Source organism: Mastacembelus armatus, chromosome 11 (genome assembly GCF_900324485.2).
Source record: "Mastacembelus armatus chromosome 11, fMasArm1.2, whole genome shotgun sequence".
Classification (NCBI taxonomy): domain Eukaryota; kingdom Metazoa; phylum Chordata; class Actinopteri; order Synbranchiformes; family Mastacembelidae; genus Mastacembelus; species Mastacembelus armatus.
Genome location: NC_046643.1, coordinates 10,866,389 through 10,893,204, shown reverse-complemented (window position 1 = coordinate 10,893,204; position 26,816 = coordinate 10,866,389). Strand labels below are relative to the sequence as shown.

Here is a 26,816-nt window from a genome sequence, read left to right as displayed (position 1 = left end):
ATGGAAATCTAGTTTGCTCGATCCCTGTAGGTCTCCTGTAATTGTCTGTCAGGGTCATTAAGAAGAGGGAATGTTTCTAGTTCATTTCCTCAGGGATTCCTACGCTGCTCATGAAGGAGAAAAGCACACTTCCTCGAATGTGGCCTAAAGGGCAAAGTCTTACGTGAAGTAGCTGCTAAATGGCTAACTTTTTACGTAACACGATTCTGCTGTTTCAAAACACGATTTTGATAAGTTGTCGAGGGCAGCTCAGCAGAAAGAGGAGAGTCTCTCTCTCTGCACTGTAGCTACAGAAGGAGAAACTCTCTCTGAAGTACACTCAGACTGCTAGCAGGACAAGATCAAAAGAAAAATGCTGCTCAGAAAGGTCACGGCAGGATTGGGCTCTGTACTTTTTAATGACGAGACTTGTGCGCGTGTATGTTTTACTGCGCAATCCTCAAAGGATTAAGCCATCATCAACATGAATAATAGTCATACTTGTTAAGTTCAGGCCAAAATGATAAACATTGTTTCTGCAGTACAGATTTGGGTAAACATTGGAGAAAAAGAGACGTCTTTATTCTCAGAATAAAGGAACACATTCACATACATTCTTTCCCCATCCCTGTGGCTCTTTTTCAAAAAAAGCAAATAAGCTTGTTCCAACCTCAAATCACTCCAAATATTTATGTACAGTCACAGGCATTCAAACATTCAGGCTTATGTGGCAAACAAATTGAAACTGTACCGACATATAATTTCGATTTTTTTTTCTCAACCCGTCAGCGTTAAACACACACTACAATCAAAGTTATTTAATACCAGTGAGATGGCAGGCATATAAATATGGTGGAAAGCACAATCTCTTAATGACACACTGTATTTGCTGACATGCTATCTTATTAGACCCAACGCTATCTCTTTCACCAGCTGGCTCATTTCATAACACTTTAGATTCATTACCCATGCAGCTAATGCTTTATGACACACACACATGCACCAAGGCACATGTATGCACACTTATATAGTTATTCTATTTGACCCAGTACTGTACAATCTAACAGAGAGGATGCAAATGAAAGCCTTCGCCCTGGAACAAATAAAACGGCTGGGAGGAGTCATGCTCACTGGATGTAGTTTTACAATTTCAACCTGCAGAGAAAAGGCTTAAGGAGATCTTCAGAGTGCACTTTCTACTGATGCACTCAGGTGAATGCACTTCCCTGCTGTGTAACCCCTACCTTCATTCACAGCATATTTCTACGTTTAAAGCACGTAGATGCAGGTACTTATTTCAGATGTCATTCCTAATCTGAGCAGTCACTGGTTTTGGATGACTTGTGCTTTCTCTTCCTTTTTCTCTTCTTCTTGTCCTTCTTCTTTTTGTCCTTCCTCCTTTTCCTCTTCTTGCTGCGACGCTGGTCAGAGGAGGAGGAGGAGGAAGAAGAGGAGCTGTCTGAGTCCGAGGAGGAAGAGGAGGAGGTGGTGTCCTGGAGCAGCTGCTGCAGCTGCTGGATCCTAGAAAACAGAAGGTCAGAGAGGAGGCATTTGAGTGAAGTGAATAGAGGAAAACAACTGATGCAGACTCGGTTGCCTGCGTTGGCAACCATCTGAAGTGTCCCTGAGCAAGCGCCTGCCTCTATACCACTACTGACATTTCTGTATGGTTGCTAAGTTAGCCAAGTGTCTACTTGTGTTACATATTTCCAGTAACTGCCAACAGTGCCCAAGTACCCGTTAAAACGAAGGGCGCATGGAGGATTTTGAGAACACACTGCGACTCGCCTGGATAATGAGGTCACCCTGTCACTTAAATACAAGGCTCGAGCTCAGATTACTTTTTAAAAATGCAATCCTAACAAAACAGGAACAAGCCATGCTGCATTACTTTCACCTAAACCTTAACAAATGAGGACAATGAAATGACTAATTTAAGGTGATTAAACGGCCATTAAATCTGATTAAAGCAAGCATCTGATCATTATTATACATTTATTTTTTAAGTACTTGAACATTCACACACTTTTCACCGACTAGGACAAGTCAGCAGTAAAATCAGTTATTTTAACGTCTGCTGAATGGCACAAGAAACTACAGGCTACTTCAGCTGCTCTCTAACTACATCAGATGAAAGTTTTGACTTGTTCATAGTCAAATAAGGTTAAAGAGGGACAACTAACATGAGCCACTACTATAAAACATAAGATATCTGTCAGGAAACTATAAAACATTTGTCAGAAAGAAGAGAAAATAAGAGATATTTGTTGTATACTATTGGAGACCATAAGCATCACTAGCTCAGGGAATGGTGATACTAGAAATATATTATTTTGAAGACATCTGAGGCTGTTAACTTTCAGTCATGAAAATGTGTCTAACTAAAGGCCGACAGGCTCTTGTGAAGTGGCCATCAGGCCTCATTATAGTGGCTAAGCTCACACAGAGAAAAATGATAATCTGAACTCCTGGGATATCACGCTACTTCTAGTCCCCTACGTGAACTCCATCATAAATGTATGCCATGACTTACTGTCAAATCTTAAAAATTTCCCTTCCTTCACTTAAGTGTTTTGTTTCCTCAAATGCACTTCTGGAAGAAAAAGACTTCTCAAACGCTGTCAGCGATTATAGTCAAAGACCTCCAGCCACAAAATTCACAAAGAAAACCCACATCTTTATACTAAAGCCACAAGCTGTAAGAACCAATCAAATAAAAACAGACGAAGGCAATTCTAAACTTGTTTCATTTAATGTCTGCAGTGACAGGAGGATATCATCTCAAGTTGTGCCTCAAACTGAACGTGGGAACAGAGAGCAAGCTAGCTGGGAGAGGTTGGGCTATTTCACCCCTCAGAGACGATGCAAAAATGAACATGGCACAACTGAGACTTCAAAGTGCCGCTGGCCTTTGGATAACCTTTTTGTAATGCATGCAAAACCACCCGTGAGTATGCGTGTGCTGCTGCTCTGCACACACACACACACAGACACACACACAAACACACCTAGAGTGAATAAATAAACCCCAAACATCCTGGTGTCAAACACTATTTGCTAGCAAGAGCCACAGAGAATCAGATCAGCCACCATGAGAGGATTTTCAGGTCACATGAGACTGTCCCATTCCTCTGAGGGAAAATAGTCAAAAACTGCAGGTCCTCAAGTGTGTGAACTAACTACTGGAGAGCAGCCTTGAAGCTGTTTTTTTTTTTTTTTTTTTTTTTTTTAACTGCATTTATATTTAATAAAATATCTGACTCTAATTCAGATACACTTAAAGAAAGAATGTATTTACCTGGTTTCTTTTTCATTTCTTTTGTTTTCCCGAATTATGTCGTACATTGGGTCTTCATGAGCCTAAAAGAATTAAATACAATCTGTCATTATCTGCTATGAAGAAAGGAAAGAAAAATCATACCTACCTACAGCAGAGTTGCTATTATTCATGTTAGAGGAAATATTCCAAACTAAACACATTCCCACCATTGCACTGCTCTCAGTGTAATGTCAGCAGTTTTATAGTTGTAAGGTAGGGAAAATATGAAGCAGTTGCAGTTATGGTAATAGTTGCAGAGGCTGTATCCTCCTGCAGTAAATATTGTTCCATCACAGACACACATTCAAAGGCTGTGTGAAGAAGTCTGCTATCCATATGTTCCTCAGGGTGAACTGAACACATCCCAACCCTGTGATCGACCTCTGCCCCAGGTCTGAGACACAAACCTTTGTCTCAGTTGCGGCTCCTTGTTGTTGTATACATTTATTTTGATGGTTGACCATTATGTCACATCGTTCCTAAATATTTATGGAGCTTTATTTTGACACAAGTAAGAACCTCACCACTCTGAACTGTTCTATTTTCTGGTTGCCTCGGATGAAAAAAGGACACTCCCTGTCTCCTGTTCTGTGACCGTAGCGCTTACATCTCCAACCTGTGAAAAAAAGAAAACAAAAATCAGTGAGTCTGCAAGGGGAAAAAAAAAAAAAAGGATGACCAACATTTCAGGTACACGAATTAAAAAAAAAAGAAAAAAACATGCACGGTATTTCTCTACTATTATATTTAAGGAAGCCTACCTTTAATAAAGCATACACTAACAAAAACACATTCACTGAGTAAAGTAGAAGCAAACTCATTATCAAAGACAGGCCATCTCAAATTCATAGTCACTTCTTCAAGAAGTTACATCAAAGTATCACAGTATTTTAATGCTCCTCACTTTATATGACATTGTAGCTATGACAAATAACTTTTAAAGTATGACCACACAAACTCTGCGTTATCCAGCAACAGTAGTTTTGCCCTTAATCATTTACTCAGTTCTTTTATGCCTGTATCACTCTCTCCGTTCCTTTAACCATGATGACATTAGTCAGAGCGAGTCATGCTCAGATTCTGCAGAACAAATGCCAACTTGTGGACAGGCCCCGCGTGTACGTATGTGCTCTGAAGTCCCTGGCTGTTCACACAGCATGAAAATGAGTGGGACGAAGGAATGAATGGACACTGAATATAATGGCAGTGTTTGTTTGACCAAAAGGACAGAAGGTAATCTCCACAAACACCATTATTCAGCTCAGGCCTGTCACATTTGTTAGAAAAACAACAGACAAATGTCAAGTTACATTTGCAGAATCACCTATCAGCACTACTGCACATTCATGGTGGAGGTTTACTCCCACCTACAGTTCTCACACAATAAGTGCTACAACCAACAATAATAACTTACTTGTATAGACGTGCTCTATCACAATAGAGTTCAGACATTGTTTTAGTGTGAATATAAGAAATCCAACTGTGATCCAGTCAGAAGACACCATAAATTACTATTTAGATGGAAATATTTGAGTTTTAGTGTTGGAAACATTTATGTAACTGTAATCAAAAGATTTAAGGCCATGAAACTACATAATTTCCTGCCATTTAAGACATTCCCAGGACACTTGCAGTAACCATGTGTGCTGTGCTGCCTAAAAATAGGTAAACACTTTAAGTCTTTTAAGTCCAAGCTAAAAATCACACTTCTCATTTGCTTTTGGTTGGTCCATTTGTCAAAATCACTCTATCTTAGATTGGGTTTTTATTTTAATCTTAATTTGGTTCAAATTCTTTTGTTCTGCCAATTAATGCCACTATAAAGTGCGTTGAAACTTTTGTGAAATGCAAAAGTTAAGGACTGAGAAGATACAACTGGGGTTGGTACATTTTCTCTGGCAATGCAACCCCAAAGCTGAATTAAGAGTACTCACACTGCATCACCTTCACCTCCTTCCCCAGGGGCATCCACAGGCCCTTGGTGGGGGCATGCGCCAAGAAGCTCCTGGCTTCTTCATTCCCTGGTTCAGCAGGAATACAGTCCTCTGGTTTTTCCTCATGCTCCTGCAGCAACGACCGTCATCATCACCACGTTTGCGCATCCAAACAAGCACCACATGCGCTAACACAAGTCTAACCAAATCCAGCTGCCTTTTGTGTTTGTGTCAGCATTACCTTTATGAGTCCCGGTGGAGGTTTCTCATAGCTGCATGAAGCAAATAACAGATACACAACTTTTATTCCCATGATGCACAGAAGAAAGAACTTATATCTAACTAACTAACTAACTAACAATCGACGTTAGCTACGTAAAAACAAAACAAACAGGGGGTTCAGACACATTGATAATTCATGTACAAGTTTTCGAGGTTAAACAGAAAAAACTCTCACTTGTCTTACTCACAATGTCTCGACGTGTTTCAGTTGTTGGACTTCTTGATTGAGTTTCTTCGTGTGGGTTTTAAGTTTCTCCAAATCATGTTTGGAGGTCTTGTGTCTCTTGTGGTCTCGTCTGTCCTCCTTCTCTCTTGTTCGCTTTCTGTCCGACATTGTCCTGTTTTCGACAAACCGTGGCCTCCCGAAAAAAGTCGATGTCTTATAAATACTGAGGCATTCAGGGATAATTTATTAACTAGTCAGAAAATAGCGCTAACGTGCTAACTAGCGGCTACATAGCAAACTGTGTTGCTGCACTTCCTGTGCAGCCGGGGGTGGTGAGTGAAAGTCCAGCGCCACCTGCAGGACAAACACGGTAACACACGAAGCGCTGCCGGATCCTCTTTTGCTTTTTGACATTTTCTGAAGTTTTTCAAAATACGGCAACGCCAACCAAAACAAATGTATTGTCCTTCAAATGTATGGTAATTATAAGCATTAATCACCCCATTTCTGTACAGCTTGGTTGAGTTTGGGTAAGATTGCTAACACTAATGTGTCGTCTGAAATTTTAAATGTGAACTATTTTTGTTGTTATATTGCTGTGCATGAAGGCTTCATTTTATTTTTGTATGTTTACTGATCATTTCTTGCATATTTTCTCAGTATAAAAAAAGAAACATGTCAGAATTAACATATTCCTTCTTTTATAACAAAATTGTTCTTCCCCTTTTGGTGTTATAATTATGTGGTATTTTATTTTGATTTTTTTCTTATTTTGCTACTAAATGTCCTCAGATTTGTTCCACATTTACTTTAATATTGACTGTACTACATTGACTTGTGTTGTATATGTTTGTCTTACTTACTTAAAATTTAGATTATTAGAAGATTAGATGAAATTTGGATGATTTTTCTTAGTGTCTTTGTTGTGAAGTTGGCAGAGTAAGGTGAAGTGTAGACTCTTTCCCCCCAAACCTCCATAATGTAAAATCAGCAGGACTGAAGATGTAGTATAAAATATTTACACACACTTACCTCAGACATTATCAGGAAGTAAGAACAAAGAGCAGAGTTTCACAGACTGAATATGTTTAATTTCAGAGAATCAGCGTATAGGTGAAATACAAACGTGAGGTATTTCAAGATTTAATCACATACTGACATTAAAGAGCTAATTGACAGCAGGTAGGCAATCAGGCAGTATAAAATGTAGTAGATATTTAAATTCCCACACTTCTCAAAAAGATAACAAAAAAGCTAATTCAAAGAAAATATTAAAAGTGTACATGTTATGCCTACTCAATGTAAACAGAAACTAATGTGTCCCATTGTAGATGACAATAACAAATATCTTCATTGTTGACTTGAAATCATTTATATGTACAAAACTATAGCTACAACATATTTACAGCATATTTGTTAAATCTGTCATGTTTAGCCAAAGATTTCAACAATACACAAAAACATCTCCCCACTGGAAAGATTCAGCAAATAAAGTGAGTACATAAATTCAAATACAAAAGTTTTAACATCAAGTAATTTTATATATAATTAACATATAAATTCAAATTTCAACTTTAGAAAAAAAAATCTAAAATAGAAATGGATATTGGCATGTGAAGCAGCTTATCACAAACAGAATAAAGATTGTTACCCTCTGATGTTTCAGCCATTTGATAAATACCGATTAACTTCTCAGATATTCCACTTAAAGCGATATCCCCACGTTAGGCGATTACAAGAGGCATGTGCTAAATTACACAAGAGTAGAGGATGCAGTAACCCTGATTAAAAGTTGACAGCCCAGTGCTCCCAGGTGCTGCACTCATTCAACAGCCCAGCAATAGTTGTTGGTGGGCAAACTAACCCTCCCCACCAGCTCAAAAAAACCAAAGTTGTTCTCTTTAGTTCCCCTTTAGCCTTTCATGCGAGCGGGTTACAACATGGGTCCGACCCACTGTTTTTCATAATGAGAAGGCGAGATCACTCAAAGTGAGGAGAGAAAATCTTTTAACCCCCCCTTCTTGCTGCCCTGGTTGTCCTCTCGCATGAGAATCTTGCTGAGACGTTGGACGACCCAGTTTTTAGATTTAGACGGAGCTTTGGAGGAAGATGAGCCTGATCCTGGAGTGTTAGATGGGGTTGAGGACCTGTAGGGAGACAAAGAGAGTTGGGGAAGGAGAAAAAGCAAATAGAATGTGAGACACAGTAGCTTGAGATTTTGTTATTTGACAGGAAATATTAAGTGTGCTCTCAAGTGTACGATCTGGCAGGCATGGATACCAACACGTGCCACCCGTACAGCTGGCCACAACTTTTTTTTTTTTTTAAAGCTGAACAAATAGAAACCTAATCATTCAAATGCTAACATGCCTGACAAATCACTCGCTCAGATGTCACCTACCAAATTTAGTCGAGGAAGGTTACATATTAATAACAGCAACCTCGAATTACTTACCTACGTGTGTGAACAGGGGTCTTGTCTTTGCCAGGAGTCTTGGGGGTACTCATGTTGGACCTGCTGGCTGACTGTGGGGTTTTGTGTTTGCCAGTGCTCCCTGGTGTGCTGTGCGTCTTAGTTAGGGAAGCTATAAAGTCCCTGTTCATTCCTTTGTGTCTGGATGTCTTATTGCAAGTGTGGCAGGTGGCCATCTGGGATAAAAAGAAGAAAGGAGCATATTCATTAATATTGTAAGACCTGCATTTATATTTCTCTCATACATAATGAGGTAAACATTATCTCCCTAAGGATACTTTGAAAACTCCTGCAGGTTTTCTATTGTATAATAGCAAAACAGTCACCAAATAATGCTAAACTAGGGGGTGGGGGGTAGTATTTTTAATTTTATTTTCAAACTTAAACCTTCTTGCATAAAAGAGTTTGTTGTGACTTTGTCATCAATTGCAGGGACTGAGTCCAGGGACACACACCGAACAGGACTAGTTATGGTTGTGGCAGGTAAGGTGGCTGTACCGAGTGCAGCACATACGCCCTGTGTGACGCCTTACGGAGGTCAGGCACATGTACTGCCATCTCACATCTGAGGAAAAGTTCACAATGAGGTCCAGGACATAAATACATGACAGGAGATGATTCACTAAACAGCTGAGGCGCTTCCCACTGGCCACGCCAAACATCTCTGAGATAATCTCACCTTTGAATATTTGTACTGATGTGAAAATAGCTGGATTAGTTAAAGCAGGATGGAAAACTTTGACCTAGGCCGGTGAGATGGCAAGGAGGGGTTATTGTCATGCAGTTTCACCTATTCAGGCCATGGATGCTATAGAAGCCAAGGTTCAGCTTTTACTGTTAAACTTTATAATCTGTTTTTTTAAGTACAATTTTGACACTTCAGCTGGGTTTGCTCATGTGACAAACTCAAAACAGTTTGCTGACACAGACTGCACACATGGAAAACAAAAACTTATGACACCCTACATAAGGCAAAGCATGCTGACACTGGCACAACTTCAAGTTTATAAGATTCTCATGATTCAAGATAAAATTAGCAATTGTTTTACGAGGTATAGTGCATGTAGCCTGACTGGGACAGACTACAGTCCAAGCCTGTCACGGGGTGCACGTAGGCTGTGATGAAATTAGCTATAATCAATCAATAGAAATTAAATGATGCAGAAATTATCTTCTTTACCAAATAAATACTACAGTACTTCCTTAAACAGCTACAAAACGTCATCAATCATAGAATTTGGCAGATGCTCTTACGGAACTGCAACTGACCTACATTCACAAGTAAAACACCATCAGCAGATAAACTAGACAATGACAATCATCCCAGAGATAAACTTGTATAAGAACAATTGCAGGATTATATATTTTTTTGCCAGTTTTAACCAACGCAGAGACAAAGTGAAGCCTCACACTTTCACTTTCCTCCCAACTCACAGTAATGTGAATCCCATCAACGGCACAAGCCATCCAGAGCTGCTCAAGTTTAAAACTGAACAGACATCCACTGCAGAGATCAACAAGTCTGAGCCAAGCTGTTGACAGCCTTGAATGCTGATGTTAAGAAAAACTCACCGACACGAAGGTAGCCATTTCAGATTCTGACAGGTGTCTGTTGACAAATGTTGCAGAGTCAGGTTTCAATGCACTGCTGGGACTGTATTCCTCTTTCTTTCTACGTGACTGTGTGTGAAGTGGTTACTACATGAGTCTGAATGAGTCTAGCTTTATATGGACCAAGCCCAGCAACTGACCCACCCATCTTTGCAAAGGGGTGTGGCAAAGGACAATTGACCAACGCAGCCAGCAGTGACACTTCAACACTAACTAGATTCATCTAGACACATTGTTGCTTGCTAATAAAAAAAGGAAAAGGCAATAAATAAACAAATAAAATAAAATAAAAAAATTACATATAATCATCCAAACATAGGCTGGAAAATTCATTTTCCCATTAATTCCATTTATACACAAGAGGATAAATAATTATTATAATTATTAATACTAATTAAGAAAATACTACACAACATAAATTAGCTAGATGTAGTTTTGACTTCCTGTATCAAACATTTCATCATATTGCAAAAGCAAAGCTCATTATGGTGACCAGCATGCAGAGTTCTCACAGCCTATACAGCAGAAAAGTACAGCCCATTAAATTTAGGAAAAAAGTTTTTCTACAGGAGAAAAAAAAAAAAAAAATACAAAAATTTAAAAAAAAGCTATAACTATTTTCCTGTATTGCACATTTACAGAACATTCAACCATAAAACCTTATTCATCAAACTTATCTCTTCTGAACTTGAAAATAACCCTGCTGAACTTAGCAAAGCTCAACTATACTGTGATTATGATCACTGCATAAGAAAATAGTCAAACAACTCATAGCAGCTATGCTGATGATTCAGACAGAGCTGGAACAGCAGTGTAGACCAACACACTGAGGAGGAAGATGGCTGGTCAAATTTACCCTTCAAGCACAAGGATTTTATTTTTGTCTTCTACCAAAAGAAGTGCATAATATGACAAATACATGGAAAAGCATAATACTGGTACCAAATTATGATTACACAGAGGTATGGTCTGTCCTGTGCAGAGTGTTTGAGCTCACACGTAAAGAGGGAAATAGCAATCCTACTCTGAGTACTCAAGCACAACACTGAATTTCTAATGTTTCCAGCTTGTACAACATAGTTCCTGAAGGATTAACATCTATACTACACAGTCTTCACAGATAAAATCATATTTGCATGTCCCAAATAAATGTGGAAATTTTAATCATTTCTTGCATTTAGAAAATGTATGCTTGAAAACTGGAAATGTCCCGACCTAATATGAGAACACATGCTTGTTAAAGTGATTCTTTTCAAACCAGATGTCTACACATCACCCAGTCTTCTGTGCACTTTATAACATTGACAATGTTAACATACATTTGTTCTTTAAATTTGCCACCAATGCACATTTTGCATAATTTCCAATTATTCCTACATCCTTGTTTATGTCTATCGATCCAATTTTATTATATTTCATACTCTGTATCTTTTTTTTTTTAAACTTTCCATCACTATCTCATGTTATTTCCTGCTGCAATTATTCAATTTCCTCCTGTAGATCATTAAAGGTTCATCTAATCAAATCTAAACAGGATGCCGGTGTCAAATACTCAAACAAAAAATATTTATTCACAGTTATAAACAGTGCAATCTCAATTGCAACACATACTGCTTAGTTATCAGGGCTGAGACTGCCTAGATTTTACAGGTTTAAACTCAGATGACTCTAATGATTACTGGGTCGGGTGTGTGCGTTTGTGTTGGGTGGGTAGGTGGGGGTGGGGGGGGGGGGGGGGCACTTAAGCAAAACGAGAAGTTGTGTTTGTAACAAAGTGAATCAAGTATAGACGGACAGCTGGCTGCAGACGCACGTTTAGTCAGAATGTCCTCATGTTGTTTATCATCTTGTCCTCTAGTTACCACTAGTGCCTCAGTATCATCAGCTGATCTGCATTGAGGCACTGCTATTAGAGACTTTAACAAACTAAAGGATATGTGTGTGCATGTACAAGTGGAATCTTAACTTCACCATGGTGAACATGGTGTCAAAAAAGTGACACAGCTGACTACACTAATGGTATGCTTTGACACATAGTGGTGACCAATCATCATAACCTAAAATGAAATTCCACCTGTTTAATTTGCTCTAATGCTGTGTGTAGCGCATGCACTTTGGATCAACACACATGTCGGTGCTACAGACAGATCTGATGTCCTCATCCTCGGCTGCTGATCCTCACAACAGACAGACCTGCACTGTGGCCAAATCAAGCATATGGCAAAGGCAGCATGTTGGCACTTCAGGGCATGAAGAGGATAAACAACCACCTAAACACAGCTGGTGTAAGGACAATTGCTTTTTGCAGCAAGCAGAATTTCTGGTTCAAGTGTGATGTGCAATTACAATATAAAACTGAACTCCACCATACAGAAACAGTGAAGAGAATGCTAGTATTCCTTCTAATCTTTGCATGTATTTTCACACTGGGTGAGTCTTTCATCTTCCCTTCTAAACAAGATGATGGGCCTTTTGGTTTCTGTCCTGTAATGTAATGTGTGTTTTACATAGAACACAAGCCGATGCAGCCAGCCACAGTCACAGATAAACCCCATACACTTACATTACAGATGTTAAGCACTGGCTCTGACACACAGTGCACAATGTCAGCACCTGCTATTCATCCTCTTATTCATAAAAACAGACAAAATATAATCATTGTATGCCTGATTAACAGCAGCTATCTAAATCTCCTTTATACCATTATGAAGGAAGAATAAACCTTTATTCTATCAACTTCAGCTAAGTATTGACAAACATTAATAATTAATATGACAAGTTGTTATGGTGCCAAGATGACCATGCACGAAATTCAAAGGGGGGGGGGGGCTCTTGAATTTAAAACAACATCATCATCATCATCAAAAAAAAAAAATAAATCTAACATTGTTTCAGAGAAGCAGGAAAAAAGTTACACAGACACAGACACACAAACATGCAGACCCACATAAATCAATTCTGCAGTTGGGACCTTTCTTCTATTAATAGCCCATGCGCCACAAATACCTCCCTTCCCGTCTTTCTCTGTGCTGCCAGAGGTCAGGTTAGTTTGGGCTGATTAATTTGACCTTGGCAGTTTGATACACCCAAGAGGATGAAGATGAGTAGAGTAAAAGAGAGTGACAGAATTAGGTGTGTAAATAGGCTCAACTGAAAAGAAGTTAAAAAAAAAAAAACTTTGGAAGAGTTAAGTGTGTGACAGTTTTCTGTGTGCATGTACTCAAAAGCACACTGTGTGTGAAAGTCATTTGAGAACATGTCAATACAACACAATGAAGCTGGAAGCAAAAGAGCAGTTGGGGGATCAATCGAGGTAAGCAGTGCAAACCTTCCTCTAACCATGGCCTTGTACTGTGATGGTGCAGACAGCCACTTAGTCACACTGTGGAGGCAGGCTGCCTGAAAAACACAGATGCTGGATCTGAATGCAGAGCTGCTACACGCCTATTAAAAAAAAAGATGTCTATCTGTTTCTGCTAGTGGTGATAAAGTTCACATTTTATCCTGCATCACAACAGCGAATTTGCCTCAAAACAAACCACAGCAGAAGCTGGATAAAGAACAGAGATTTTAACTTGTGATTTATCCAGATATACCATAGAAATGTCCTCAGATAAACAGAACTAATGCTTCTTGAAATATTTTTACGTATTATCTGTGGAAGGTCTACCAGGAACATTCTGCGAGAACTTGGTTTAAATCTAAAAACCTGCCCATGATTTAAGACATTTGAAAATGCCAAATAAGTGTTTCCATTGACTAATATTTAACAACATTCATTCATTATAAGACCAGAGAGTGACGTATTGCGTTTGTTACTATGCAGAACACACATACACCACTGCCTGACAAGGCTTAGATAACCAGACTTCAATTCACAAACTGAAAAGCGGCCCCTTCCAAACCTCGACACCAGTGCCAACTTACAGTTAAGCGTAGAGTACGAATTGCCAGGTTTCAAAGTGGACTTTCAACAGTGCTGTGGAAAGAAAATGAAGCGAGGCGCAGATGCTAATTGAGTAATGACATGCTGTTACGGTGTGGCATCAAGTTACTTTAATGGGGCTTATCCTGTTTGTGAGCTAAGCTCTAAATATGAAGACCATAGGGAGCTGAAAAGTATATCTGATCCTAGCCCTGGGTTTACTTTGGGTCCATCAGTCAGAGGAAAACAAATATGCATGCATTCTGAATAGGTGTGTTACACAGCTTGTGTATATGGAACTTTCAACATTAACTAGAACACATTTTGAAAAATCCCTGCACATGTGAGACATCAGGGAGTGTTTTTACTTCCCAGCATGTCTCCCTTGTTTGGATCTAAAAAGCTGAACTAGATTCTGTCTCTTGTTGTCATCCACTCAGTCACCGCCCACCCCTCAAACCTGCCTGTGGAGCTTTTCCCGTTCCATGATTCCAAACAGGCAAAGCACCAGCCAGACATCGCTGTCTCCTGTTTCTTGTCATCTCCTCAGTAGGCTCATTCTCCAGCAACATTACTCCAGTCGAGATAAATACGATAGGGGGTTGCGGTGAAGAGCTGGCCAAGAATGGAAGGAGGAGGGGAGAAAACGGATGATGATACAAGTGGGCACAGGGTGGTCAGGTAGATGAGTTGAGGTAGAACACAAGAGAAAGGAAATAAAGGGGCCTGTAAAGAAAAAGCTAAAAAATGAGAATAAAAGGACAGTAGATGGTCAGTGAGGTCAGAAGAAGTAGATTACACTGAAGGGAGGTTAGACTCATGTCAGAAAGTAATGGCCCTTCTGGGAAAAGGGGGAGATTTTCCAACCACTTATCTGTTACATCTGGTTAGTCTTTTATTTTAAAGTGTTGTTTTCAGAGCAATACAAATGTTCTTTCCAGAGAATGGCATCATGACTCCATGTTCGATAACTGCACCTGTTTTTCTTCTGGTGAACTATGAAATAGATTTATTTAGTCTTCCTAGTAAATACCAGTTGAATTTAGGCACTAGGCACACTTTCACCAACAAAACAACATGAATATACAGTATATGACCAAGGAAACGGCAGAACTGTATTTGCTTTTCTTGTAACAACTCAGCAGGGAAGTACAAATCTATGCCCAAGGAGGGAGAAAAAAAAGAATGGAGGAGGAGCAGTGTGCTATCCTTCGCTCCATTTAGGGTCTCTGCCTCTCTTGTGGGGCTACAATCCAAGTCATTTCCATATCCACTGTTAGATAACCTGCCCAGCATACATAAACATACCTGATTTATAATACCTCTAAGACATAACTTCAGATCTTAGGAAAGCAGACTGTGCACTGGTAACCACCATGAGGACACATACATATACCACAAAGGAAGCACAATATGGCGTGCAATAACAGGGATTTACACCTAGAGTATAAATATCACACATCACCATGTGCACAAATGTGAATATGCATCTACTAGTCATGTTTTCTGTCCGTCAGCTGTTTTCATGCTTTGAATTTAGTAAAAAGAGGGACATCGTCCTCAAGTTTAACATACATTAACTGTACACTGTGCTGTGCAGTGTTATAAAGGATCCGTAAAGTACACTACACAGTATGTATGTAGCATGCACATACAGAATGTAGAGGATACTTTATGAATGACATTTGGCCCTGAGAAAGTATGCAAACTAATCCAGACACAATAAAAACCAATTAGCTCTACAAAATGTCCCACAACACTTCTCATCTGCAGCAAGATCCCAGAACTGTTTTGTGTTTGAAAGAACACTGAGACCATAAGCAAACATTGTTATCTGTGCCTGCAAATACTCGCAACGTGTTTTAAATAAACCTCTGTATCATGCCACACACAAAATGGCATGAATGAGACACTGAACAATGTGTTTTGGTTATTTCTACGATAAATCCTCCGCTTCCTCCTGGAGATGTCACGTGACTGACAGTAAGGAGAGCAGACTATTGTGTACACAGCCATAACACTCAACTCTGGCACATTGAAGTAAAGCAATAAAATGATGAAACACTAACAGAGACCAAATTAAAGCTTCATGGTCACTGTGACAAATTATCTTGGCCAGGCAGTATTCAAGGTTTGTGGACACAGTTTTTTTAATATATATATATATATATATATATATATATATATATATATGTATATAGTTAAAAAAATAAAAAATTAAAAAATGCACTTCAGATAACTTTGGATCTTTTCTCATTATCCTGATGTGACCCAATGCTCATTTCTTTAAAGAGGAGACGAGTGGGTGCTAATCTCTGTTAAGGCTCACATGTTGAGCCCCTCTCTTTGACATGGTTGCTGTTCATCAGCACGGAGCCAGAGCAGCAAAGAAAGGAAAGCAGTCTACTTTCCTCCACTTATCTCACCGCTCCAACACATTTTAAGGGTATCGGCTTGTGAGCACCCTTCTGTCGAGCACAGGTGTATGGTGTTGTGTGCCGACTTGTTGCACCATGACCCAGTACATGACAGATGAGCAACCATGAAAACAGATGTTAAAAATACCTTGGAGGACATGCTCAAGGTCTCTTCGTTTACATCACGTGATATTAAAGCATCAACATTCCCCATCATGAACAAAACACTGGTGACAATGAGTAAGACCAGAGGTGCTCGGAAAGTGAAGCCTTTCTAGTGTAAAACACACAACAGTTATATTTAGCTAATTATGTGTATCAATGAAGACGTATTATACACAGAATTTGTGGAGTCACTTTTATATTTAGCTGAATATTGCTATTGTTGGGACTGTATATATTTCTTATATTTCAGCAAATTTAGGTACCCACAAACATTATTAGGGGCCTCATAAAGAGATTTTTTATTTGCTCCCTTATATATTACATCATCTGTACCTGAACTGACTTTCATTTTCAGGTTTTTCAAAATTCGTCATTATTAACATACAAACTGGGCATGAACTATTCTATGATGCTGAAAGTATAATATTAATTATTTTTCAGAACTGTCCCCATCAGGTAAAGATTCTTTCAAACCACTTTCTCCAGATGACTTCTTTAGTTGACCCTGGATGTGACCTTCAGCAATCTGCAGAAGTAAACTGGGAAGGTTCACACAGTTACATACACAATTAGGATACAAGACAGCATCTTTTTCTAGTAGATGTCATCATTTGACTTCTCCTGTTCACGTTTCACATCAATCTGCCTTCCATGCTCTTGGCAATTTACCCTTTTTTTCCTGTTTCACCCTCCTATGTTATTCTTCTCTATTTCTCTCATTTTCATTCTTTATTCCTGCTCCCCTGCTCCATCTCTGTCTGTCTCTTTGACCCTCAGAGTCAACAGATATGTAATGGAGAGTAGGCCCATAGTGCCTTGTGCGGTGAATACCTGCATACTAAATTAACCCAACCACATTTTAATGAGGCAGCAGCATTTCCACTAGAGCTGCTATTCATTATACTGATGTCAGATCACCAGAGGGCCTCTTCAGTGGTTCTCTCCTATTACTGCTCTCTGATGTATGGGGGAAAATGCCACAAGCTCCACCACCACTTTCCTTGTCCAAATGGGCTTATCATTAGAGTGGGGTGGGTGCTAGCTAAAAGATGCTTTCCATTTGGTCGCTGCCTGGTGCCATCCATTAAGAGGACTGACAAAAAGGACAACTATGACAATTTAGGGGACTGTGGGAGAGAACAGGGTGAGTGTTGACAAAACACAGTCTGGCAACAGCCCTCTTCTCTTACAGTTAAGCTTGAAGGGACCACTGCAAGGGCTGTAATGACGAGTGGAGAATTATAACAAAACCAGGTGCTTTCTTTGCAATCAGTACAAATTACTTCATCAATCCGAAGAGAAATAATGGCTAGAAACAACATTAAGATAAAATTTACAGCTTGTTAACTTGAATAATGAATAATAATATGATACATTTTTGATCAGAACTAGGAAATTGTTTTGTGTTTTTCTGTCTAGGTCTCTCACATAAATCATCATTAACAAGAAAACATGTTAAAAATCCATATAGAACAATACATGCAAATTCACTGCAGTCCATTAGAATCTCTTTCATTACAGGTTTACAGAGGTTATTAATTGTAAATACCAATACCAGCATCTACACAAAAAAGTTGTTATAAAAAATAGTATATATATACTACTGCCCACACCACCCTTAATTGATCACCACTACAACTGAGGACAACAGATCAAGCATATATCAAGGACAATATGATGCAGTGCAGTGGGGTTGTAGTGTTTTGTCTTCTCACCATTATTGAGGAAGACTTCTGGAAGCGGGCCAGCAGATTCTTCTGCATCAGGCTGAGTCGTTTGCCCTGGGCCTTTCTGCGCAGTATGCTCTGAATCCTTGCTGATGGACGCTTCTTGGGCCTCAGACGCATCCGGTGATTGCCAGGCTGTAGCCACTGATAACAGTATGGGCAAACCAAGGTGCTCTGCAACAAACTGCAGGATTTCTGTTTTGATTGTGCTGAAGGGAGAGACAGATTAAATAAAACATGTGAGCAAATATTCTGCTACATTCATGTATAGTTATTTCTAAAAAAAAACCAAAAAAAAAAAACCTCCCCATTAACCAGGAAAATAAATGTTGCGGTTGAGAACAAGAAATCTTCTGATGGTTTGCTAACCTTTTAGCATATTGAGCAAAGAGATATCAAAGACTTTTAGCAACTGCGTACAAATTCTCTTCTGAAACTTTGTTCATTACAACATCTCATCTTTCTACATCCACAGAAAAACAATGCACATTGCAATATTTTTGTCATTCCCAAACAATGTTATGCGACATTCTGCTTATTCTCTGAACACCCAGGATTCTCTTGGGGACCAGTCCATGTGTCATTTGGAGAGGAAAAGCCTAGACAGCTTTACTAAATGGCACCACTACCTATTGATGTGGTTTTGGCTGGGTCTTTGTGTGTGTGTAACTGTGTGTTTGATCCCACCAGGCAATCTGCTTCAGACAACTGGCTGACTCAGTGTGTTTGGCTGAGTGTTTTGCAAGATTTATCAACCATGACAAACCGGTGACAAGGTCTTACTTACTACTGCTCTACATGGTTATTATAGTCTAGAAAACATGCAAAAATGAATTGAGGACCAAAAAAAACATACACTGATCTTTCAACTTACTGTTAGCACTTGCAGGCCACTGCCTAGGGAAAAAAAGAGGACACAAAATCAGACACCAGTATACAATTTACAACTGGGTTTAATGTTTAACTTGTGTGCTTGTTAGCGCAAAACATTAATAAATACATCTGCTCTTCAATAAACAAAGTTTTTGGTTTCTCTACTGGAGAAAATTACTTGTAATTCAACAAACATATTTATGTATTTCATAATGCAATTTGCAATTGATTGCAATGATGTAATAAACAAGCAGTAACGTGATAGAAAAATAATATTTGGACTAATCTTGTTCCTTGTTTTCCTAGTGGTTAACTAGCTAGTCTGTTAGAAAACAAACATGCACACAAACACATTGCAAGATGGAAAGAATTGTTTGTCATGGACAGAGCTTCCTGATATGTGTAGTGGAAAATATGCAACGGGAAAGGCAAATAGACCTCTCACAAACAATACAGGGCAACTCTCCAATCCATTTCAGTGGCTTCCACCTCTCCCCCTCACAGAGCTGCCTTGGCGACTGCTGGGGCTGTCTCCATTTTTGGAACTTTCACAATGAGATATCTGCGCAATCATTTTAACTAAGCCACTGCTAAGTCCCACTAAAATTAGCCATGGAATTAAATCAATGAAGGGAAATGTGCTGTCCAGCAGCACGTGTAGCTGGGAGAGACAGGAACAGGGCTGGCTCTAGTGTGAGGTTGACTTTAATCTGGAGCTGACCTGTTGGCTGTTGTGGCAGCTGGCTGCAGTAGCTTGTTGTCACTCCCAACTTGCACTCTCAACAACCCCATATGTGAGATCACATATTTACTGCCGGATGACACTGGATGCAGCTGGATCCATGCCAGGGTAGAAAAAGATTTGATATATATATATCACCCAGTGCTCATCTCACTGTCAGAATCACTGTCGCTTGATCCCCCCTTGAATTTAAAAATCAATGATGGATTAAACCATCAAATTTATAGAAGCCCTGTCAGAAAATACTGGAAATGAAGACAAGCAGTAGGAGGCCTGCAGGGTGGCTTGTGACTCAAGGGAGCAATATATCTCCAATAAAGATTCATGTCCCTTAAACAATTTCCCAAACACTTTTTTGGTAGTTGTTTTTCACTATTTTCAGCTAATAGAAAGTCTTCTTTAAAAAGTTAGAAGTTTTGACTACAATTCCTGAAGCTACTTCACAATGTATAATCAGTGGTCATTAGGCTCCTGCGAAAAAACTGGAAACAAGCCACTGCTAACTCAAATGTAGGGAAGCAGGATACTTAGGGATTTTTGTTTTCCAACAAGCTTCCTTCCCACTGCTCCACTGATGAGGCAGCTTTCAAAAAATGTACACCGCAAAGACCTCTTCCACTGCACTAATCTTATTAACATACTTGTCATGCATCTCCTTTTAAGTGCACACTTAGTTGTGGTGATGAACACGAAAGCATTTACTCCGGTATGTCTCACGATGTCTGTATGTCAGGTTGATTGGTGACTCTAAATTGCCCATTGGAGTGAGTGTGTGTGGTTGTTTGTCTTTGTGCGTCTATATGTGGCCCTGTGATGGACTGGTGACCTGTCCAGGGTGCACCCCTGCCTTCCACCCAAAGAGAGTTGGGATAGGCTCCAGCAGATCCCTGTGACCCTAGTTAAGGAATAAGCGGGTATACAGTGGGTACGGAAAGTATTCAGACCCCTTTAAATTTTTCACTCTTTGTGTCATTGCAGCCATTTGCCAAAATCGAAAAAGTTCATTTTATTTCTCATTAATGTACACTCAGCACCCCATCTTGACAGAAAAAACCAGAAATGTAGAAATTTTTGCAAATTTATTAAAAAAGAAAAACTGAAATATCACATGGTCATAAGTATTCAGACCCTGTGCTCAGTATTGAGTAGAAGCACCCTTTTGAGCTAGTACAGCCATGAGTCTTCTTGGGAATGATGCAACAGGTTTATCACACCTGGATTTGGGGATCCTCTGCCGTTCTTCCTTGCAGATCCTCTCCAGTTCTGTCAGGTTGGATGGTGAACGTTGGTGGACAGCCATTTTCAGGTCTCTCCAGAGATGCTCAACTGGGTTTAGGTCAGGGATCTGGCTGGGCCAGTCAAGAACGGTCACAGAGTTGCTCTGAAGCCACTCCTTTGTTATTTTAGCTGTGTGCTTAGGTCCAGTCTGAGGTCCTGAGCACTCTGGAAGAGGTTTTCTTCCAGGATATCTCTGTACTTGGCCACATTCATCTTTCCTTCAATTGCAACCAGTCGTCCTGTCCCTGCAGCTGAAAAACACCCCCACAACATGATGCTCCCACCACCATGTTTCACTGTAGGGATTGTATTGGGCAGGTGATGAGCAGTGCCTGGTTTTCTCCACACATACCGCTTAGAATTAACGCCAAAAAGTTCAATCTTGGTCTCATCAGACCAAAGAATCTTATTTCTCATAGTCTGGGAGTCCTTCATGTGTTTTTTGGCAAACTCTATGCGGGCTTTCATGTGTCTTGCACTGAGGAGAGGCTTCCGTTGGGCCACTCTGCCATAAAGCCCCGACTGGTGGAGGGCTGCAGTGATAGTTGACTTTGTGGAACTTTCTCCCATCTCCCTACTGCATCTCTGGAGCTCAGCCACAGTGATCTTTGGGTTCTTCTTTACCTCTCTCACCAAGGCTCTTCTCCCATGATTGCTCAGTTTGGCTGGACGGCCAGGTCTAGGAAGAGTTCTGGTCGTCCCAAACTTTTTCCATTTGAGGATTATGGAGGCCACTGTGCTCTTAGGAACCTTGAGTGCTGCAGAAATTCTTTTGTAACCTTGGCCAGATCTGTGCCTTGCCACAATTCTGTCTCTGAGCTCCTTGGGCAGTTCCTTCGACGTCATCATTCTCATTTGCTCTGACATGCACTGTGAGCTGTAAGGTCTTATATAAACAGGTGTGTGCCTTTCCTAATCAAGTCCAATCAGTTTAATTAACCACAGCTGGACTCCAATGAAGGAGCAGAACCATCTCAAGGAGGATCAGAAGAAATGGACAGCATGTGAGTTAAATATGAGTGTCACTGCAAAGGGTCTGAATATTTATGACCATTTGATATTTCAGTTTTTCTTTTTTAATAAATTTGCAAAAATTTCTACATTTCTGTTTTTTTCTGTCAAGATGGGGTGCTGAGTGTACATTAATGAGAAATAAAATGAACTTTTTTGATTTTGGCAAATGGCTGCAATGACACAAAGAGTGAAAAATTTAAAGGGGTCTGAATACTTTCTGTACCCACTGTAGAAAATGGATGGATGGATGATTCTACAAATGGATGACTGACAACTAGGCAATGACATCGACAGATGCCTGGAGGATGCCGCAGGGTGGAGGGAAAGGGGGACATTATGATATTATGTGTTGGCTACAGCATAATAATGTAATTACAGACAGAAGTGCTGGCTAAGGCAAAATGAACAAATGAAAAACATTCTGAAAATTGTATTGCTACCATCAGGAAAACCTGAGCGACCCTGCCTATCCTGAAAAACCTTCACTGATGCAGACAAGCAATACAGTACGAGGGGAAATGGGTGATGGATAAAGAGGGGTGAGAGTAAAGACAGTTCAGACAGGGAGAGGGTGCTAGTGGGAAGTAAAAACTTAAAAAAGTCAGAATTACAGGTGAAAACAGGCTGACAAGGTTCAACTGAAACTCCTCTGGGCACAGCAAAAAGAGCTGAAACCATTAATAAATAAATAAATAAATTAGCAACTGATCTGATAATCAAGCATTCTGTTCATTTTTCAAGAAAACAAGCCAGTGTTAAAGGTTCGATGTGTAATCTTTATAGCTATCTATCAGCAGAAATGAAATATAATATTCATAAATATATCATCATTAGTATGGAGTCACCAGAAAATACCAACCCTTGCATTTTCTTAATCTTAGAATGATCACTTTAAATCTACACAGGGAGCAGGTCTCCTTTCACTGAGGCAGCCATGTCGCATCACTATATTACTACAGTAGTGCAAAACGGACAAAACACATGCTGTAGACGGGGATTCACATTTTGTTTTAAAGGTGACTGCCACCGTTCCCTCCCTTGCATCTGGAAACATGGGAGTAGGGTGTGTGGGGTAATCAGAAGCTTCCATTCTGCAATCTCACTACTAGATGCTAAATTGTACACTTTACACATTGCAACTTTAAAATTAAAATTATCCTAAACTTGAAACTTAAAGTCTTCATTCTAAAAAAATGATCATTTACATTTTGTGGACTTCTTTATCCTCAAAAGGAAAGTGAGTCCCCACAGTATGACTGTGTAAACAGATGAATGTCCCCACAACATGGAGTTATACAAGTACAAACACATTAGCTCCTAACATTAATATGAAAATATGTTAATAAATGATAAAATAAATAATAAAAATGACAATATTAGAAACATAATGCAAACATACACACAGACACGCATCATCACCAGCCTGACAGAAGGGGAAGAGAGTGGCAGAAGGCAGTAGCACGATCACCGACAAATATGCAGAGAAGTATGTATGAGTAATGACACGCACATACATAAATGAAACAAACACTCCAGTGACACTTGGACAAATCTATAACTAGAGAAGGCAAAGACACTGGAAACCCACAGAGGAACACAGAGTGACAGTTGTGGTTCATTAAGACTAAAAACATCATCAACACACAAGGATCACACATGCCAGTCACCTGAATGGATACTAACAAAAACATTTTCATTTCCGCTCAGCTAACTTGACTGCATGTCCAACACATCTATCTGAAACGTTAATTGTTAACAGCTATTTACTTCTTTGTATGTGTTCCATATTTTCACTCATCAGCTTAAGATCATTTACTTAGTTCATCACACTAAGTGTTCATTTTGGTTGTGGCTGATGGTTGTGTCTTCTCTGCCAGGTACTTTGGCATGAAACCAGCTAGGTCTTGCAGCTACTGAACCAAACATTACATTTGTGTCTTGACTGTTGGCAATAGTTAAACATGCTCAAAATGTTCTTTATAACCACAGCTCATCATAGCCAGGGAATCTGGGGAACAAATCAATGCATTAAAGCAGCAGTGGGCTCAGACTCATCCGCAAAATATCCCAGAGTTAGGGTTTCATTTTTAAAACCACTGTTTTTTTTTTCCATTCATGGTTCCGACCACAAATTTCCTGGCTCACGTGAAAGTGAAAAACTCAAATACAGGGACACGGTTGGACCCCAACTCAAATATTCCCCACAAGAGTCTCCATACACCACCATTACACACATTAGAGCCATTCATTTCCATATTAACCTAGATGTAGAAAATTTGAGTAGATGTAAGTGTGCAGAGTCCACATAACCTCACATTTCTTTGTTTCTTAAACAGCCATGCCTTAAAAGGATTTGTCCTAAAATTACTTTGGCTTTTACTTTCCACACAATAAGGCAATCACCACTGTGTAGGATATGCAACCAGAAGAAAATGGAATCATTTCTGCCAAAGCAACACTGAAAACTAAAGCAGTGAACCATAAACGATGAAGTAAATTAGAAACTGCCATTAATTACTGTTGTGTCTTATTCTAATAGGAATAAAAAGACTTGACTGCAGACGGCTAATTAGATGAAGGAGGAACACTGGGGAATACTTGGAGCTCTGTTTGGGTCCTTTTAACAACCATGAAAAGGATACAAGACAGGAAAAGGAGCTTACAGACTGTAGGGGAGGGGCGGGGGGGCTCTCTAATTCCTCCAACTCGATAATTAGAGGGACAGTGTTTGCTTGCACCCCTTTGTTTTCTTCATGCTGCTCTCATTTTTAGACTTCTTGGGAATGTGCTGTGACCTCAACAAAGAAAACAATTTCATTCTGCAACTGCATAAGACTTGATGACAGTAAAATTAAACTGAATTTAACAGCTGCAGTAACTCACACACAAAATTACCCACTGCCACTGGACTCACATCTGGCTCATGTCCAGCTTCAATAAATAACTGAAATAGCAGCAAACATGTTGCACTCTACAAGACAAACATTCATGTTTCACAGTAAGAGGCAGAAATCAATATTGAAATGAACTACAAAAATATCTTGATTGTAGCATCACTAAAGACAAATGTAAGCAGGTTCAAACACAATGACAAATCAATATGTTAATGCAGATCAGTTATTGACATTCTGTCAACACTTAAGGTGGCAATAAAACAGCATTTTAAGGAACATTTGAAAAGGGAGAGAAACTGAGTGTGACACATAATCAAGATTTCTTAAGATTTAAAATGCATTGATATGTGATGAGATGAGCAAACACACAGCTGATTCTCAAACACCTGCACACACCCTATCCTGGAGCAGTGATTCAACATTAAAGGAGGACTACAGCAGAGCCTGTTCGCACTATCAAACTGAGTGACAGGTCTTTAAAAACACCTAGACACAGACATCTATTAACTGTACGAGTGATGCTTCTTGATATTGTTAAAGGCCTGTAGAAGTCAGTACTTGTTAACATGCCTGTCAAAGAAGCTTATATTTGATTAAAGGTGCAATATGTAAAATGTAAAAGATTTAGCAGCATCTAGTGGTAAGACTGCAGAATGCAATATTCTGTGCAGCCCTGACACCCTTTTGACACCCTGACACATTTTCAGAGGCGACCATGCTATCACCTTTGAAGAAAAATGTGTTTCCTTTCTAGAGCCAGTGTTTATTTTGTCCAGTCTGGGCTACTGTAGAAACATGGTGGCAAAGCATGGCTGCCTTCTTGAACGAGACCTACTAGCTATCTCTATTTAAAAGACTCATTCTACAAATAAAAAATAAAACTGTATTTTACGGTGATTACATACCAATGGCAACATATTTATAAATACTGTATTTAATTTCTGCTAATAGATTACTCTAAACATTACAAATCGAACCTTTAAAGGCAGATTTTTCATTTCTAAATCAAACTAATCAATATTATGTACAAACATATGAAATAATAGCCTGTATGATCCAATATAACTTTACTGACAGGAAGTCAAAATGCTAACATAGGTCGGGCTCTGCCCTCTAGCGTCAGGACGCCGCCATTACAACAACAAAAGGACTGCTGTGAAAGTACAGTTCATGTAGGAATTTAAATAAGTTTTCTTACAGGAAAAACCGTGATAGCTCCGGACATGTGTCTCTGTACAACAGAGAGGCGTGTAACAGAAAGTTGTGTGGATTTGCTTCGGTAGGAGTCTTCATTTTCAAAGTGTCCTCGTGCGACATGTGGAAAGTCCGCCGCAAATTAGGTCTTAAAACTTCTTCTTCGCTTAAATTGGCAAAAAAAGATGGTTAAAAGAGCTTCTCTACGCAGGCACACACATACACAACAGGAGCTATAACAACAAAAAACGCTAAAAAATGTGCGAACTTTAGCTTAGACACCACTAAGGCTGCGCCGCCGCTACCGCCACACGACAGAAACCCACGTTGGGTCGCGAGATTCTGACGTTGCTTGCTGTGCTGTGCATTGTGGGAAACTGAGTAAAAGAGGAGCACCCTGGAGAGAAGCTATGTGTGTGGCTGTGGCTATTACTTGACCCTCACGTATAGACAAAGATAAAATAACTTAGAAATAATAAATGCGTATTCCTTCACAATGATGAATCTGGTTTATAATGAACTTTTAAATGGTTCATTTAACACAATAGGGAACAAGGTTAAGGCTGCTAATGATCAGTCATCAGACAGGCGTGTTACAGACAAAGTTAAATCCTCACACAGTACTAACTCGTTTCTAGGATAACAAAATATGGCACGTTATTAATTTAGCGCAAGCACAGCCCAACGCGGCGCTCCTGGAGCGGTAGCCTTTGATGTCATCATCCCTTAGATCTTATTGGACAGTAAGAATTACCATTAGACGGCGCTGGGATATATTGACATCGTTATATCTCTATGTTGCGCATATCAGGGCGATAACAGA

General features: G+C 39.5%; 2 protein-coding genes across 2 annotated transcripts; both read right to left on the bottom strand.

The window, feature by feature from the left end:
• Window positions 1-539: 539 nt before the first annotated feature.
• rp9 (RP9 pre-mRNA splicing factor) lies at window positions 540-6,002 on the bottom strand. The gene is made up of 6 exons (XM_026299484.1): window positions 5,703-6,002; window positions 5,474-5,504; window positions 5,233-5,362; window positions 3,823-3,914; window positions 3,278-3,339; window positions 540-1,500 (listed from the first exon to the last, which is right to left on the bottom strand). The coding sequence occupies exons 1-6, from the start codon at window positions 5,846-5,848 to the stop codon at window positions 1,290-1,292; spliced, it is 672 nt and encodes a 223-aa protein (XP_026155269.1). The 5' UTR covers window positions 5,849-6,002; the 3' UTR covers window positions 540-1,289.
• A 747-nt stretch (window positions 6,003-6,749) lies between these two features.
• Window positions 6,750-26,319, bottom strand: rmp24 (ribonuclease MRP subunit p24). The gene is made up of 5 exons (XM_026301102.1): window positions 25,998-26,319; window positions 18,873-18,895; window positions 17,987-18,207; window positions 8,136-8,329; window positions 6,750-7,827 (listed from the first exon to the last, which is right to left on the bottom strand). The coding sequence occupies exons 1-5, from the start codon at window positions 26,114-26,116 to the stop codon at window positions 7,665-7,667; spliced, it is 720 nt and encodes a 239-aa protein (XP_026156887.1). The 5' UTR covers window positions 26,117-26,319; the 3' UTR covers window positions 6,750-7,664.
• Window positions 26,320-26,816: the final 497 nt, after the last annotated feature.

Bases quoted from the DNA above. Each gene is read 5' to 3' on its own strand.
- rmp24 (XM_026301102.1), bottom strand. From the start codon at position 26,116: ATGTCGCACGAGGACACTTTGAAAATGAAGACTCCTACCGAAGCAAAT. The intron at 18,896-25,997 runs GTAAGAAAACTT...TTTTTTCCCTAG, and splicing joins GAGCTATCACGGTTTTTCCT to GCAGTGGCCTGCAAGTGCTA. The intron at 18,208-18,872 runs GTAAGTTGAAAG...CTCTCCCTTCAG, and splicing joins GTGGCCTGCAAGTGCTAACA to CACAATCAAAACAGAAATCC.
- rp9 (XM_026299484.1), bottom strand. From the start codon at position 5,848: ATGTCGGACAGAAAGCGAACAAGAGAGAAGGAGGACAGACGAGACCAC. The intron at 5,505-5,702 runs GTGAGTAAGACA...TGCTTCATGCAG, and splicing joins CTGAAACACGTCGAGACATT to CTATGAGAAACCTCCACCGG. The intron at 1,501-3,277 runs GTAAATACATTC...TCTGTTTTCTAG, and splicing joins AGAAATGAAAAAGAAACCAG to GATCCAGCAGCTGCAGCAGC.